We start from the raw sequence: 16602 nt of genomic DNA, 5'->3' as shown, positions 1-16602 counted from the left end.
CCCAGATGAGAATGTGCCAGTGTCATTTTCTTTTTCCTTAATCAGGACAATTTGTTCAAAATGTTCCTCAATAATAAACTCTTGTGTTGGCTGATTTGGTTCAGAATTGGTTTGTAGATACTGATCCAAGTCTGTTTCCATGAAGGACGTCATTGCTGACATATCTTTAGCTGATGTGAACGCCTGCCTATCTGTGTTCCTACTAATGTGGACCTCTTCCAGTATTGGTTCCCCAACTGTGATGTCTTCATCTTCATTATCATTGTTCATCAGATGGGTAAATTCAAATCCTCCATCAATCATTTGATCATCAATAGGAGAAATAGTTCCCCTGAATGAACTGCACATTGGCAGCCTATCAACCAGTGTCTCCACATCAGATCCTTCATTCTGAAAGCTCACATCTAAGGCTGTGGATGTTTGCTTGAAAAGCTGGTACTCAGGACTTTCTTCCAGCTCAGCCTTTATGACAGCACTAAAGTCCTCAGAAGGCCTGCGGTCAGGGCTTATCTGCAATTCTTCAGATAAAGTCATACCGGTGCTGAGAGATTGTTCTTCCACTTGCATCATTCGCCAGTCCCTCCTCGTTAATAGTTCTCTCTGAGGACTAGTCCTCCCCTTGTCATGCTGAATTATATCAGCATTGTCTACCTTGTTTCCAAAACAAACGTCATCTGACATTAACTCTGATGCATCAGGGGACTTGTAATCTGTAGTTCGAATGTTAGATTCTGCTTCCTGTGGGCTAGTGGCTTCTTTGAGAGCGACTGCTTCTGGTTCCGAAATATTCGGAGGAGAATCGGAGTCATACTTAAAGAGCCCATCTTGGCATTTTGAAGGCTCTTTCCCAAACTGGAATGCTTTTGTTAGCTCTTTAACGGACATACTTTGCTTTACAAAAGGTTCAGTTGACTTTTTGCTTGTGTGAACACCTTTGTCATCACAAAATGTGACAGTCTTTCCAACATTTGCATCAGAGATTAGTAGTGATTCCTTTGTGGTATCTTTAAGTATGCCTGTTGGTGGATTTCCAGAGTCAGCTTTGTCACTTCTTTGAAAGTCATTCTCATGATGGGGAATGCTAAGGTGTTGACTTTCGGATTTTGGTGGCAGTTTTGGACTTTGGTCAGTCTCCTTTTTATCTTCAAAATCTGTTATTTCGATTGCCTGTGTGGAATTACAAGACGCCAATGCTTTGTGCTCAAAAAGCCCAGATTTATTTTTTGAAGGGTCCTGGCCGGTCTGGAATGCTTTCATCAGCTCCTTAACAGACATAGTCTCTTCTAATCTTTCTGTCTGAGATCTGGGGGATTTGGGAACACTGGGGAGCTGTGGCATTTCATCCTCCATTTTTGCTTTTGCAAGGGACGATCTTAGAATCTGTACCTGAGCATGTTTAAGGCCTTCCTCCTCTTCAACTTGGTTTTGTAAGGCTTTAACCCGGTCCTTTATTGATCCGATAGGTGTTTCAACCACACAAGGAGAAACTGGTGGATCTATCACTGGTGCAAGAACAAGACCACTCTCATTCAGAACAGCATCACCGTCTAATGACTCCTCAGAGCTCACCCTTTCCAACTCTCCTTCAGAGCTACTATATGCAGAACGTTCTCTGTCTCGTATTTTTCTCCTAATAGGTTTCTTGATGTCAGGAGGCCTTCGTTTACCATCAGACTTCACAGTAAGACATTCAGCCGTTTCTTGGACAACCTCCTCCTGAGAATGATCCATCAATGCAGCTTGCTGTTTCAGGTTTTTGTCTATGCCAGGGTATGAGCCCATGCATGCCAGGTCCTCTGTGGCAAGTCTGCTTAAAGTGCTCTTTGTCTCAACATTCCTTGCTTCAAGTGACTCTAAAACCGAGAACCTCTTTGCTTTTCTTGCACTATCCTCTTGCACTTCCTCTTTAGAGTTACTAATCCGGTTCCTCTGAATGCCTCCAACCTTTCCAAGCCTCTCTTGTAGTTCATAGCTGGCAAGAGTTTCCTTTTCTTCATTCCATCCAGAACCATCTGCCTCCAAATTTTTCAAGTGATCTGATTGCTCAGAATTCACAACAGGAATTTTTACGTCTGACATATCAGACAGAAGATCCGGGCTTGCAAGGGCTGCAGGGTCCAGAGGTTGACTTGTTTTCAGTGAGAACGTTGATTCGGATTCATCATCTTCAGTTAAAAACGTTCATCAACCAAAAAGGGGAAATGACATAGGGGACAAATGAAGTGGGGAGGAGAGACATCAGAAAACTTTGATCAAGACAATGCTGTTAAAATCCAGACTGAGTTCAGAGATCAAGGAAGGATGGCTAGGATAGAGAATCAGGAAGTCTTCAGAGACCAAAAGATGGGAAAAAAAGGACCAAAAAACAGGAAAAAGTGATCCAGAAGTTTTAGCTGAGTAGAGCAGCAATAGCCTAAGCAAAGCCCAGAAAAATACTTTATGTGGAATTTGAATGCCTTAACTAGCAATTGATAATAATGGTAGTGTCCCAATTCACGAGAGAGGAAATCAAACATAACAAAAATAAAATTGCCAAACAGAACAAAAATAAACAACAAAGAACCAAACATTGTATGGAACATAGGAACAGGATGGAGAATGGACAAACAATAATCTCTCAAGATTGCCAATGACATGGAGAGTTACTGTATGTCTGGCAAAAAATCAAGTACTAAAGCCTGTTTGAATAAAAGCTTTTGGTAACTGCGTAATGAATCCCGACCTCAAAAGGAAATCAATTTTTTTGCGATAAAAATGTGATCAGTATTCCGAGTACTATTTTGTGATATAAAACAAAACCAACTCAAACACAGATAAATTATTGTAAAATAAATAAATAGTTAATCAATAAATGAAACTGATGTGTGAGGTGAGTAAAATCAATGGAGTTGTACAGTCTTCCACTTAACCGTTATGATAAAATGTGACTATGGATGTAATTTACAGTACAGTCGAATAGATAAAATGTAACCACAATAACCAGTAAATAAAACATAATTGTAGAGGACAAAGTGGTAACACAGGGTAAAATTAAATTCAAAATATATTAACGTTAAAAATAATTCAGCAAAACATATTTTTCCATTATTTCTGTACAGAGCAAAACAAATTTGCCCCTGGTTCCTAAAATAACACTGCACTATTATTAAATAATACTGTCATCCTTGATGAATGAGGTCAAGCTCAAATAGCATGGAATCTAAATTAGTTGAAGTGGATTCAAATAGGTACAATTCAAAGACCTCAAAAAGAGAAAGAAAGAGAGCAAGGGAAGCAAAGAAAGAGCCACTATGGCAGAATTAGTGGAAGGGAAATGCACAGCCAGAGCATAGCCACCAATAAGGACATGTTAGGACAGCAAAGTAACACAGCAAGGGGCATTCAAATTTTAAGTAACACATCAAACAGTGCATATTTTGGCATATACATGTTTCCCCGGGGCTAACACTATGTCACAACCTTTATGATCACTCTATCATCTGTTCACTAATGTCATTGTCTTCATCTTGATTGTAAAATGTGTTATGTAACATGGAATTACAAATGAAAAGTAGTACTTCGACATACAGTACAGTGGTGTCTTGAGATATGAGTTCAATTTGTTCCATGACCAAGCTCATGACGCAAAACACTCATATCAAATCATATTTCCTTATTGAAATGAATAGAAATACAATATATTCGTTCCAGCCTCCCCACAAAAAATAGTTTTGTGTTTTTAATGAGGAGAAATAGCACCCTATAATTTTGTATTTTATAGAATAAGAACAGAAATATAGAGAATGTAAAGGATGAAACAGTTTGTCCATCATGATTTACTCGTGCAATTCAATGTATTATAATAATAATAATAATAATAATAATAGATTTTATTTATAAGCGCCTTTCAAGACACCCAAGGACACTTTACAATAACAAAAAACACAAAACAATACGGGTTGAGCAGCGGCAGCCAAAACGCGCCAGCGTTCACTCAACCCGAAAGTCAGAAAGAAACAAGGGAGGGAGAGAAAAAAAAAACCCACGCTCGAACTACCCTCATTTGAGGATAATTTGAGTGAGGCAAAAAACTGTTCTTTCTGGTGTGCCCACCTTGGCCAACGGGACACAGTATAAAACTGAACAGTCATAAAGACACAAACGAACAAGAATAGACTTTTACTTCTACTGTTAAGTGACTTAGTAAAATGCTGTATATTCGACATTTCTCAGTTCACTGCCATGATACAGGAATCTCAAATTTGTGCTCTCAAATTGAAGCTAAAAAAAAAAGAAGAAAATCCTCTCGATAACAGATCAAATCTATTAAAAAAACCTCACGAGTCGGGTCACTTGTATTTCAAGGCACCACTGCATGTGCTTTTTATTAGACAGTGACAAATGATATTTAATAGAGTGTAGAATGGAGTACTGTAGTTTCAGATCATGTTACAGATTACAATGAAATTTAAATTGTAATGCCAAAGATGCTGATCACTGGTTCACACATTTCTTAAAACTATAAAAGCTTCACTTACATTTCTTGTCACTCTTCTCACTCTGCATGTGAAAGTGGATAAAGCATAGATATCAGCAAATGTTTTATTTCTTGTTGCGAGAGTGCATCAGGAAGGTCTGTTTACCTCGTCATCCATGTCTTGCTCAGAATCAGACTCCTATTCGAAAGAAGGACACAAAAATGTTTCACAGTGACAAGTTTCACATCAACTAATTTTTTAAATTTAAATTCAATTTTAGACTGACCTTGGAATATGTTGGGAGAGTTATGTTAAGGTTGCAGATCGCATTATGGTTCAGACTGCGGTATGTGCGCGGTTCTTTCGTGAAGGAAAGCCGACCACATGGCTCCTGTGCCGTGTCCCTAATCTGTGCATCAATTTAAAAATACAAATCAATCGCCGAATGAATTGGTAGAAAGCTTAAACTTATGTTTTCTAACATACTTTAATGAACAGGGCGAGTCTGTTCTCTTTGAAGGCAAAGAAGCTGAAGACATGATGCTGCCCACTCTTGGTTAGCGGCACCAGGTTTCCAAAACAGTCAGCAAATATGGGTTTTCCTTCCAGGACCTGTGTTAATATAACAAGAATTATCATTATTTAAACACAGTATTCAAATTAAAAAAAGATCTGCTACTCTCTTCGTATTACACACAAGGTCAATATTCGGTACACTTGCACCGTCAGTCGTAATGTTTAGCCCCTCTTATGTTGTAAATGACATGTACTGTACTCTTAGGCAGTTATCTCCATGTAACAAAGCTCTATTCGCAAATCTCTTTCAAAGTGACATCAATTGGGCTCTACTGGTCTAGAGAAGTTCTCACTTAGACTTTGAAAAGAGGAGCTTCAGGACAGGAAGTATAGTTGACCAAAGCTATAGAAAAATGAAAAACGTGTGGAAGTCTTGACTCTTAAAGTAGCTCCCTGGCAAGTGGAAAAAAGTCCATTTTTTGTGATAAAAAGAGTTGCATGCTTCACTGGTTCTTAGATTGTGCTCATTTGCATTTAGTTTTAGTTTTCTGCCATTAAATTTGCATTCCACTGAGCTCATTTCCATGACATTCCCTCTGCTGTGCCAAATCGGTTAACACCCGCAGCGAGCCTTGCGCTGACATGAAAATCAGGATCTGCCTCTATTTCTTGTGGAATGTGTCATGTGCCACATTAGAAGCATATTTTCCTCAAACATTTCAGTTAAAAATTGTGCATTTGGGATGCATGACATGCCATTTGCATATTTTCATTTTGTCTGTCGAGCAGATTTAACTCCTCCCACTCAAAGTCAACACTGCACCTCAACATCCCGGCTTCGTGCAACTTCTGTGAAGTTCTCTTGCTGCTCCAGCGTCTTGTCCATTTTGTCATCAGTCATGCAGAAACAGCGAAGTCGTGCTTCAATGGGATCCAAGGTCTTGGCAAAGATGACAAACTTGGCCATGTATGGGACACAAATGATCTCTCTGTACAACTGAGAGCCAAAACTAACAGAATCCTGGACTTGTCGGCAGTCAATCAGCCAGAATCTAAAATTATACACGACACACAGAGTCAACGTCATTCCAGTTACACGGGGGTGGAATGTTCATCACGAAGAGGTGGACTTCACATGAACTTTACCTTGCTGACACATTGGTCGTGAAGGAAACACACTGATTAACAAAGGTAAGAGGTGTAGAGCCGGTGATGTCTTCCCATTGAGCAGGTGTTGTTCCGCCTGAAACAGATACAGGTTTTGTTCCATCCATTTTCTAGCCGACTTCTCCTCACAAGGGTCGCGGGGCGTGCTGGAGCCTATCCCAGCTGTCTTTGGGCAGTAGGCGGGGGACATCCTGAACCGGTTGCCAGCCACACATAGACAAACAACCTTTCGCTCTCACACACACACACACACACACACACACACACACACACACACACACACACACACACACACACACACACACACACACACACACACACACACACACACACACACACACACCTAGAGACAATTTAGAGCGCCCAATCAGCCTGCCATACATGTTTTTGGAATGTGGGAGGAAACCTGAGTACCCGGAGAAAAGCCACGCAGGCACAGGGAGAACATACAAACTCCACACAGGGACGCCGGAGCTGGAATCGAACCCGGTACCTCTGCACTGTGAGGTCAACGCGCTAACCACTTGCCCACTGGGCCGCCCACAGGATTTTCATAGACTTACCCGTAATACTACAAAGCAAACGTAGGGTTGGTGTTTCCCCGCTGTACACAGATCCGATTCCTTCATTGTTTGAGCTTTTGGGAATCGGGATTGTCATGGTGATTGGTTTGTGGAACTTCCTTCTTCTTGGTTCCAGTGTGACAATTGGACTGAATGTGGCCTTGTTGCCAAGGATTTTTCTCACCACATCAACTTCGATGGGTTGAGCCTGAGACACATAATACCATCAAATTTTGACATCTTATTGACCACATCATATGCGTCTAACCAATGAGCTGCTCATTTGTGGGACAGACCTGTAGCCCAACTCGGATCTTTTTGGTCAGGGCTCCCTCAGGAAAGACAGCCTGTACCTGAGGAACAAGAGTGCTACTGAGGACACCGCCCTCTGGACCGATCAGATGGCTGTCTTGTTTTATTCTCGACACCACAGCAAAATACTGTGGAAAGTCTCGCGTGATGATGCGGCAGATTCTTTTCTTCTCAAGCTCCTCAGGAGAATCCAGTTCTATGAAATCCAGAAATACTCAGCATGAGCAACGGTGAGTCTTTTATGTTTTATGACCAATAGTGTTGACATTTTACATTCAACAAAAGCAAGACTAAAATCAAGACTCTGAGCCTAAGACCAACTTCTTTCCCAAAAATATATGCTGTTGATCTAAAATGTGTCATGTATTTTTTTTTTTGGTATCTTAGTGAAGAAGACTCAAATGACACACTGCAGTGATTCAACCACTTTGATCCCTTACTTTCATCCATTCCATTCAGTATCTGGTTCAGCTCCTCTTCAGTGAAATCGCAATGGTGCTCCCTCCAGTTTTCTCCCGTTTCACTCCTCAAGATGACCAACTCCCTCTCAGTACCCCTCAGAGCAGCAAAATGCGGGATCTCCACAATCACGGGACTAATGGGAGAAACCAAATAATCTAATTAGAAATATTTCAGCAATAAAGTTAACATATGCCAAAAGTTGATAGGTGCGTTAAATTGTGAACCGCCTTTGAAAGGAAAGTAACAGCATTTGAATATTAGGTGCAAGCCATGCATCAGGACATTCATTTGTAGAAATAATGAATAAATAAAAAAAGGAAAATATACCGTTCTCTATGAACACATTGCAAGACAACAAAACAAGATCAGTGGATGTGCAGTATAAATTCATGGGCAGAACTCAACAATAAAACTGGAATAAACAGCACATTTAAGACTGGTGTTTTAAGCCTTTATAAAGGCATAATTTTAGTCTGAAGAAGAAAAATCGAATTCAATATCTCATTCGTTCTTTCCTTTCTCAGTGGCAGGCGAAAAACAAACCAATGGGAAAAAAAATGGCTGAATGTTTTATTATTTGCTGTCTGTCATCCCACATGTGGATATCAGCAACATTCCTAAAATCAATTCTGATGTGTTCCTTGTTAAGAGTCACACATTTTGTTCCATTGCTAACCAGGATGCCGTGGCACACTAGAGTGTCATGAAAAATCAGGGGTGCTTGATCATCGATCTATGATGCCGATGTATCGTGACAGGTGAGGAAATGAAATACTCTTCCATTGGCTGTCAGAAGGTACAATAAAACTTTGACTTCACCTTTTGCCACCCATACAATGTAAGTCATGGCTTCATGAGAAAGACAAGCTTTGTATTGAATGAAACAGTCAATTTGTGATGAAAGTGAGATGAAACCATTATTTCAGTGGTGTGCTTTGAGATTTTTAAAATGTAAAATGTATGCCTTGACTCAATCAAGGTTGGGAGACACTGTTCTAAAGGAAATATAAGTGCCCATGTTGTAATGCGGTTCATGGATCAGTATCGTCATCCTGACTGACGGTAAACAAGCTAACGTACTCTGACTGATGCTCATTACCAGACTTCTGGGTTATATAAGCCGGATCAATGAAATATTCAAATGAAATTCAAACCAGTGGCCTGTTTTTCCATTCGTAGTCGGAACCTAAAATTGAAATACGACAAATCAGACATTTTTTTTCATATATTTGCATTAAATTAAAAACAATCACTTTTTCCCATAGTTTTTTTCTTTGACTATTGCCAACTGAATATGGAAAGGATGAATGATATGCACATTAAAATGTCGCAATTCAATTAACATTCTTTACTTGTCAGCAAAAGGAAGGTAGCTGAATACACAAGCTCGTGCCGACTGTGTACCAGCCCACCTTTCAACTAATAACTTGGACACTGTGCTGCCCCCTTACTAGTTTGGAGTGCAATATGAATCGATAGCTCATCCAGACAAATTATACCTTCAACAATATCAAAAAAGACACAACAACATAAAAAATGAAAAAGAAAATTAAACAACACAATCTTGGATGAATACTGGATCTTGGGGTGGGCATGGTGGGCCACTCCTACCCGAGGAACTTGGTTCCTGGAGGACCCAGTTGTAGGATGCGACTGACCAGGCTCTCGCCCTCATTCAGAGGGGGCGGAGCTGTGGGAAGGTGAAGCTTACTGATCCATGTGCAGCACAGGAAGGAGTGAAGAAGACAGTATGAAGAGAACACCCCAGCGTAAAACCACTCACTCACACACACGCACCCCAACGGCCACTCATGCTGACTCCGACCCCAACACACACTTACCCCAGAAACTGGGCTCCAGTGGGTCCCACTTCAATGATGCGACCAGCCAGCCCCTCACCTTCAACCATCGGGGGCATGGAGGCCAGACGGTGTCTTTTTACCAGCCTGCATGTCACCCTCGTAGGGGCAGAACACTTCCTAGGCGGCACGATGATTCTTAGGCCATTATGACGGCAGCCTCGCATGGCACCGCCTCTTGCGTCTACCATGAAACTGACCAGAAAGCTAAAAGGAGAGGTGCACACCACAATTAGCATAAAAGCTTGTATAATGCTGAATAATTTTGTCGACTATGTACTGTAACTCCATGCAGAAAAGGAACGATGGGAAAAGGGGTTCAGGTTCCATCATCATTCAGCATTGTTATCAACACAAGGACACGATGGTCACAGTTGCTTCAAGGCAATTTTCAAGTTTCATTCCATTGAACAGGTTATTTTGCAAGCAAGGCAGGCAAATCGCAAGATTTCTTTCGGGATACTTATCCATCTTCATGTGGAAAAAAAAAACTAACTTGAGGCACACTTGTCTCCACGCGTTCATTTTAAGACGCCTGCAATAATTAAACAAGATAACTTACACTGAATAGATACTCTCTATGTATTTCTCATCACACTTGCCCTCATAAACAATATGAACTATTAAAAATATTTGTCGTTAGTAGTGTGACAGCTTAGCCTTATTCTTCTTGCTATTATTATGACTACATAGAAATAAGGTGAAATCTCCCTGTACGACAAAGCTGATCAAACTATGTACAACTACAGACATAAAGCATTGTAAGTGAATCTCTGAAAGTGTCAATATGGATCTTAATGATCAGAATTTAGGATTCAGCTCTCGTCTATTGTATTGATTGTGTGTCAGATTACGACGATGACCTGGAATTGACCAATCTGGGGAACAGATTTGGGAAATCGGTAGTTAACAAAATGTGCAAGATTGTGCATTAGCAAACCATGCATGGAGGAAAATGGGAGATGGAGGAACGTTTTGACTTTTTATTAGAAGGCAAATCTCAGAGTATATGAGGAAAAGGACAGACGGGAGGTGTCGGAGAGCAAAGGCAAAACAAAAGAGAATCACCTGCTATTGTCATGGTCTAGGCAAGGAGACGAATGGCTAAAAAGCAGAATACAACAACACACGCAATCATAGATCACAAATGACGAGTGTGTGCAGAGAAGCCACAAGACAATAAAAAAAGAGGAAAAAAATAATTGACGAGTGAATTAAAAGTGAGAAAAATCAAATACAAAGTAAAAAAAAGTGACTCACTCTAAACATACAATGATATAAAATGTGTGTATAAGCAGCCTCATTTAGATGACACATCAGCGGTGTCACTTCGCCAACAAACCCGCAACTGCGTGTGTATGTGTGTGTGTGTGTGTGTGTGCGTGTCTGTGTGAGCATGGGGGTGTGTGTGCATGCGCTTATGTGACGTCATACCCAGAGTGCAGCAGACTGGAGGACAACACCACATTATCAAGGTGCTCAGCCCCCCAGCTCAGGCGGAACGAGTCCTTGTCTTGTTCCCGTGACAGCGCTGACACCTAAAGACGAAACAAAACAAGACTTGTCTTTGACTCCGATTGTCAGAACATGTCAGTGTCTTCTTTTCTTTTTCAATGTCCTCACTTGATGGCTGGTAATCATGTCCTCAATGAGAACACCGTCTCTCTGATGGAAGCTTTGGTGCTGAGGTCTGAAGCAAATGTGACACATTCAGAATGCGTGTGAATACGAAATAAACAAACACAGCACCCTCCACAATTATTGGCATCTAGGTAGATAGGTAGATAGGTAGATGGGTAGATGGGTAGGTAGGTAGGTAGGTAGGTAGGTAGGTAGGTAGGTAGATAGGTAGGTAGGTAGGTAGGTAGGTAGATAGATAGATAGATAGATAGATAGATAGATAGATAGATAGATAGATAGATAGATAGATATCAGTGTATTAGGGACCTGTCCAGGTTGTGGCTCATGTAGCTGAAGCTTTCCAAGTAGTGTCCTGGTAGAGAGTCATCGCCAAGCTCTCGCAGATCCTCTGCTCTCAGGTACTCGCCTCCATCACCCGTCATAGTGTCCTCGCCTGCGCAAGAGACATGTTTGCGGGGTCAGCAAGTACTGGACTATATATTTCATTCAACGTGACATATTTGAAAGATTAGTCATCTGACTTCAATTGAACAATTTCTTTTGCACTTGTTAAGTATAGCATTCATTTAAAAAATACAACACAAAAACCCCCAACGTATTTTAGCATTTCCGCTGTCACCCCACGGTAATGTCTGCTCATCCTAAGTTTAGTTTCTTCTTTATTCAGTCTTTCACAAGTTTACTCAGTTTTCAGTGACTGAACGTGGAACGTTACATGATGCAAAACGTTTTATTTATTGTTTTCTAACTGTTACCATGAACATACTGTAGCTAAAGTGAAGATTTCAGAGTTAGAGGTGCTGCCGTGTGATTGTGTTGCACAACAAGTATTTAACCTGCAAGCCTATTTGGAAATGTTCCATTCTGTTTGCTGTGTGAAACCAAATCAGAGGCCTTGAACTGTGGTTTTGTGATTTTGAAAGTTTTCATGCAATGCAGCGACCTAAAAAAAAAAGACTTTTTGTTTATACAGTGATGATAAATAGACTGGCGTCTGGGGGGAGCAAAAACTCAGAAAAATAAACAATTGTTGACATACAGTGTTGAGATGCTCGGATGAAAACAGATGTGCTGTGAGATTTTAGCATTGTTTGTTTTTTGTTTTTGAAATGTTTAAGTCCCAGAGCGTGTAATCGTGTTTCACAAGATTTTTCTATACAGTTACAACAAACAACACACTACGGCAGAGAGGACCTGCGGTAAAACCCACACATTTTGAACACAATGGTAGTGGTGCATAACAAATTAGTATCCCGCCCACACTAGGTGGACCGACAAAATGCAGCGGTACCTTCCAGCTCGAGAGACATCTCAGAGCAAGGATCATCTTCAAGGCCGAGAGCTATGAAACATAATGCTTTTAACACTACATACCCCGCAAAATGTAGGCTTCAGTCAATGTTTAAATGGAAAAAAAAGCATCATAATAATTGTCACCTTCTTCATCAGACACATCAAGGATTTCCGTCATGGTTTCTGGGACGTTGAGTTTGTGTTTCTCTGTGACCGTCTGGCCAGACAAAGGATGAGGGGACGGCAAAAAATTGTTAAAGCATGTTATGCATCTTAACATGGATGGAATGAAACATTGAAAACAACATTACCGTTGTGGTCGTGATGACTTCCTCAGTGACCACTTTCAGTGTGTCTACCACCGAGATGTAACCCAGACGCCTGGCAATGGATAGAGCAGTGTTTCCGTTCTAAAATGAGGAAACATAATGTGTTAATTTTAATTAATTTGGCGAGATTTTTTTTTTTTTTCATTTTTCTGTCCTTCTCACCACTGTAGTAGCACTTGGTTTGGCCCCATGCTGCAGTAAAATATTGATTATGTGTGTGTTTCCTTGTTGGGCTGCCTGGTGGAGAGGTGTGTATCCATTCTACAGGACAAATTGAACACAGGCGCGATGAAGTTTTGTCAGGTTTACAATGAAAACTAACATATCAGCGCCCTGATGGAGCTATTTAGATCTTACCTTGGTTTTGGCGTTGACGCTCGCACCTTGCTGTAACAGGAAGTTGACCATCTTGGCGTTTCCGTAGTGACAGGCTACTATGAGAGGTGTATAGCCAAGCTGGCGTGGAAAATCAAAGAGTTGCAGATTTGACGATTTATTGGCAGTTTAAATAAAGCCAGGTTGTCACTGTTTTTAATAAAAATGTGCTATTTGGTGCAGGTCAATGATTTATCAATGAATAATATGTGCTTAATGAAAACATTCAGAAATATGCAAGGGATGATATTACTGAAAGAGAATAATTTTGCTGCCACCGGGACAAAATCTTCTGTGTCACAATTTGATACATTTTATATATTTTCACAAATGAATGCTATTGGTCAGTTCACGCGTGTTATTGATATTTTTTTAACAAAATAACCAATCAAAAGTATTAAGAATGGCTTTCTCTCGTTGACAATGCAATATTAATGAGTGAATGAATATAGTGGGGATTTTTTTTTGGGGGGGGGGTGGATTTTGGATGTGTAAGGCCCGACACCAGCAGCAATTTGGTGTTTAGGATTTAAATTGTTCAGGATTAGTTGGAGTCTATTATTATGATGATGATTATTATTAAAAACCGATGTGGTAAAAGAAAAAAAAACGAGGGCAGATTCGAAAACAAAATCTTGACAAATGTACTTACATATTAGATTAAAAATATATATTATTTAAAAATATTGACTAGTTTTGTCTAACATAAAACAGAAAAGTAAAAATTGCACTGATCCTGTTTCTTATGTGACTTTGTCAGTCGTATCAAATGTGGCCATTAAACTAATAAGCTACTTTTCAGAATACGTACACAGTTAAGTAATATATAAAAATATTGCAGTACGTCTTTGTGGCCAGTAAGTGGCAGAAATTCTCTTAGGTGTTTGTTAACACTCTTAAAAGAGATATGTGCTCCTTTTATTTTTAACTTTTCAAAACAATTGCCACTCACAGGCACCCTAATGTTTTTGTCAGAATTATCCCAAGGGTGAAGAACTATAATTTTATGAAAAATACATGCTGAGATGTGTTTTCTGTGTATACCTTCGTTTGCTGGTCCAGGTTGACATCATGTTTGGCTAATACTTCTGCAGCACTGACCCTGTCCTCTTGTGCCGTGAGATGCAGAGGAGTCAGTCCACTCTGTAACACAAAGACACTGTGGGTCAACATAAAAAAATCACGAATGGTGGTTCTTATTTTTTAGCTAGGTGTTGTGCTTTCAATTCAAATACAATGTGCAGACAAACATTCCAGCTTGACTCTCTGAGCATCGATACAAAAATATTTCTTGGACCTTGGTGGCTGTGTTGATGTGAGCTCCTTTGCCCAGTAGCAAGCTGGCCATCTCAGCATGCCCCTCCTGTGCAGCCAGGTGAAGAGGACTGACTCCCTGCTTGGTCAGAACATTGGTTTCTGCACCGTACTCCAGCAGTGCTCGCGCAATGTTAGTCTGGTTCTTTTTGGCCGCGATGTGAAGGGGGGTGTAGCCATTCTGGACAAAGAAAAGTGAACAAGTGATAACATGAATCCTTCATCACGAGTAAAGCGGAACCCTCTTGCAACAAAATGTGTGGCTTATGTTCATTAACAAGGTAGAGCGATACATAACTACCATGACACTTTCTTTGACTGTATGGCAAAGGTCACCTTTGCGGTGGCGTGAGGTGAGGCTCCTTTGTCCAGCAGCAGCAGCGCCACCTCTTGGTTGTCATAATGAGCTGCTACATGGAGCGGTGTTAGTCCATTCTGCATGAGTAAGCATTTTGTTACACAATTAGGTAGCATGAAACAATTACTGATGTCTATATTTCCTTGGCCAAACACACTGACCAACTGTATCAGGTACATCTATATAATCTTTTTTTTTTAATCCAATGCATTGATCAATAATTATGCTTTCACAAATGACTTAATAATATATATTTTTTAATTCTTTATTTTTTTTATTATTTTTGCCTGTGTCTTATACAGCAAAACAATTTGATGGGTTTTGGTCCTTCAACTTTTTTTGTTCTTAAATATACTGTATTGTTTTCACGTTAATGGTTCTGTGTATGCTGCCATATAAACAAATTTGGCATCCCTTATTCCTCAAATCATCTTTCCACTTACAGGTTAGAAATTACACACATTATTAACAGTGACCTGTCATAATTTTAGTTTTGTTCTTTGAAACAACATTCTGTACAGAGGTAGAAATAAAAAAAATCAAAACCTCATCTCACCTTGCCTGCATCATCAGGAAGAGCTTTGCGTTGTAGTAGTAGTTTTGCCACTTCAAGGCTTCCGTATTTAGCGGCGACGTGTAATGGAGTAAATCCTTTCTGCGGTAGTGGAAAATGAGAATGGAAAAAATATATATCAGTCAATTTAAGTCATGTTTACCTTTGTATGACAACACTCATTCTTTTGCTCACCTTGGTGGCCATGGAGTGTGAGGCTCCGGCCTCCAGGAGCACGGCGGCTGTCTCCACTTGGCCCTCCCTGGCTGAAATGTGAAGCGGGGTGTAACCGTTGATGGTGGCGGCGTCCGGGTGGGCCATGTGCTGTAAGAGCAGCTGGACAATGTCGGTTTTTCCTAATCGGGATGCAATGTGAAGGGGAGTCTGATCCTCCTGTGATTGCAGGATGAAATTGGGTATGAGCCGATCAATCAGCTTAACAATAGGTAAGCGAATGAGGTTCACAACAGCAACAGTCTGATTCTTAAGAGATTGTGCAGGTGCATGGAAGCAGAAATATGGTCAGTGCTGACTCACTCTGGCCATGGCATCCACCAGCGCTCCGTTTCGCAGCAAACAGCGCACCACCTCCATCTGGCCTGCTCGAGCTGCCATGTGTAGAGCTGTCTCGCCACGCTTTTAACCAAAGACAGAACGTCATTATGCTAGGCACAACAATTGTTTTGTCTTGGAAAGATGAAGAAATAAGAATTAGGGAGAAGCCAGTGAAAGCCCTGATTTGATTGGAATGATATTTCATTGATCAAGATGTGTGTGTCAATGTTTTAAAAGTGACAATACTAAAATGATTCATCTCTTGAACAAAGCCTAATTTCAGTACAGCTGGGACATTGCTCAAAACGTCAATTAAAGAAAGAAAAAAGAATACACTTATTTGCTGATTTGTCCCAACTTATATTCATTTGAAAATACTACTAAGACAAGATATTTAATGTTTAGTTAGCCAACTTCTTGTAAAAAAAAAAAAATTATATTAAACTCCCCCACCCCCCAAAAAAGAGCAAAAATACACTCAATAATAGGCTGTTACTTTTCAATCACTCCGACACAGTGCCAAACTTACAATGTTGCGGACATCGGGAGAGGCTCCATTCTGCAGGAGAAGTAGAACAATGTTGAGGTGGCCCATGAAGGCAGCGACATGGATGGGAGTCAAACCAGACTAAAAAAATAAAAAATAAAAAAATTGGGGGAAAGGCAGTTATAATATCATGGTTATTTTGCAACAATTATTGGACTGGAAAAAAAAATCGGAGGCACTCTTCGCATCCCACCTCAGTAATGGCTTGGATGGATGCTCCATATTTCACCAACAACTCCATCACTTTCACACGATTCTTTTTACAAGCAATGTGTAGGGGAGTGAATCCATTCTAGCAGAG

The 16602-nt window shown here is 40.4% G+C and overlaps 1 protein-coding gene across 1 annotated transcript in view; it reads right to left on the bottom strand.

The window, feature by feature from the left end:
- Positions 1-16602, bottom strand: part of ank2a (ankyrin 2a, neuronal) — a 90264-nt gene that overhangs the window by 40821 nt on the left and 32841 nt on the right. The window contains exons 13-41 of the mRNA XM_086119319.1: positions 16495-16593; positions 16284-16382; positions 15737-15835; positions 15395-15592; positions 15203-15301; positions 14625-14723; positions 14272-14469; positions 14019-14117; positions 12957-13055; positions 12762-12860; positions 12582-12680; positions 12415-12487; positions 12269-12319; positions 11284-11410; positions 10960-11026; positions 10771-10874; positions 10405-10440; positions 9319-9543; positions 9089-9187; positions 7456-7610; positions 7000-7211; positions 6704-6911; positions 6120-6216; positions 5797-6025; positions 4944-5069; positions 4744-4866; positions 4623-4655; positions 4518-4539; positions 167-2165 (exon numbers count right to left, since the gene is read on the bottom strand). Of these exons, the coding sequence (XP_085975445.1) occupies positions 167-2165; positions 4518-4539; positions 4623-4655; positions 4744-4866; positions 4944-5069; positions 5797-6025; positions 6120-6216; positions 6704-6911; positions 7000-7211; positions 7456-7610; positions 9089-9187; positions 9319-9543; positions 10405-10440; positions 10771-10874; positions 10960-11026; positions 11284-11410; positions 12269-12319; positions 12415-12487; positions 12582-12680; positions 12762-12860; positions 12957-13055; positions 14019-14117; positions 14272-14469; positions 14625-14723; positions 15203-15301; positions 15395-15592; positions 15737-15835; positions 16284-16382; positions 16495-16593 (5273 nt within the window). The remainder of the gene's footprint in view (positions 1-166; positions 2166-4517; positions 4540-4622; positions 4656-4743; positions 4867-4943; positions 5070-5796; positions 6026-6119; positions 6217-6703; positions 6912-6999; positions 7212-7455; positions 7611-9088; positions 9188-9318; positions 9544-10404; positions 10441-10770; positions 10875-10959; positions 11027-11283; positions 11411-12268; positions 12320-12414; positions 12488-12581; positions 12681-12761; positions 12861-12956; positions 13056-14018; positions 14118-14271; positions 14470-14624; positions 14724-15202; positions 15302-15394; positions 15593-15736; positions 15836-16283; positions 16383-16494; positions 16594-16602) is intronic.

The sequence above is a fragment of the Hippocampus guttulatus genome, chromosome 9 (assembly GCF_054856545.1).
Source record: "Hippocampus guttulatus isolate MCC_2025c chromosome 9, RoL_Hgut_1.0, whole genome shotgun sequence".
Lineage (NCBI taxonomy): Eukaryota > Metazoa > Chordata > Actinopteri > Syngnathiformes > Syngnathidae > Hippocampus > Hippocampus guttulatus.
This window is presented reverse-complemented; position numbering and strand designations above follow the sequence as displayed.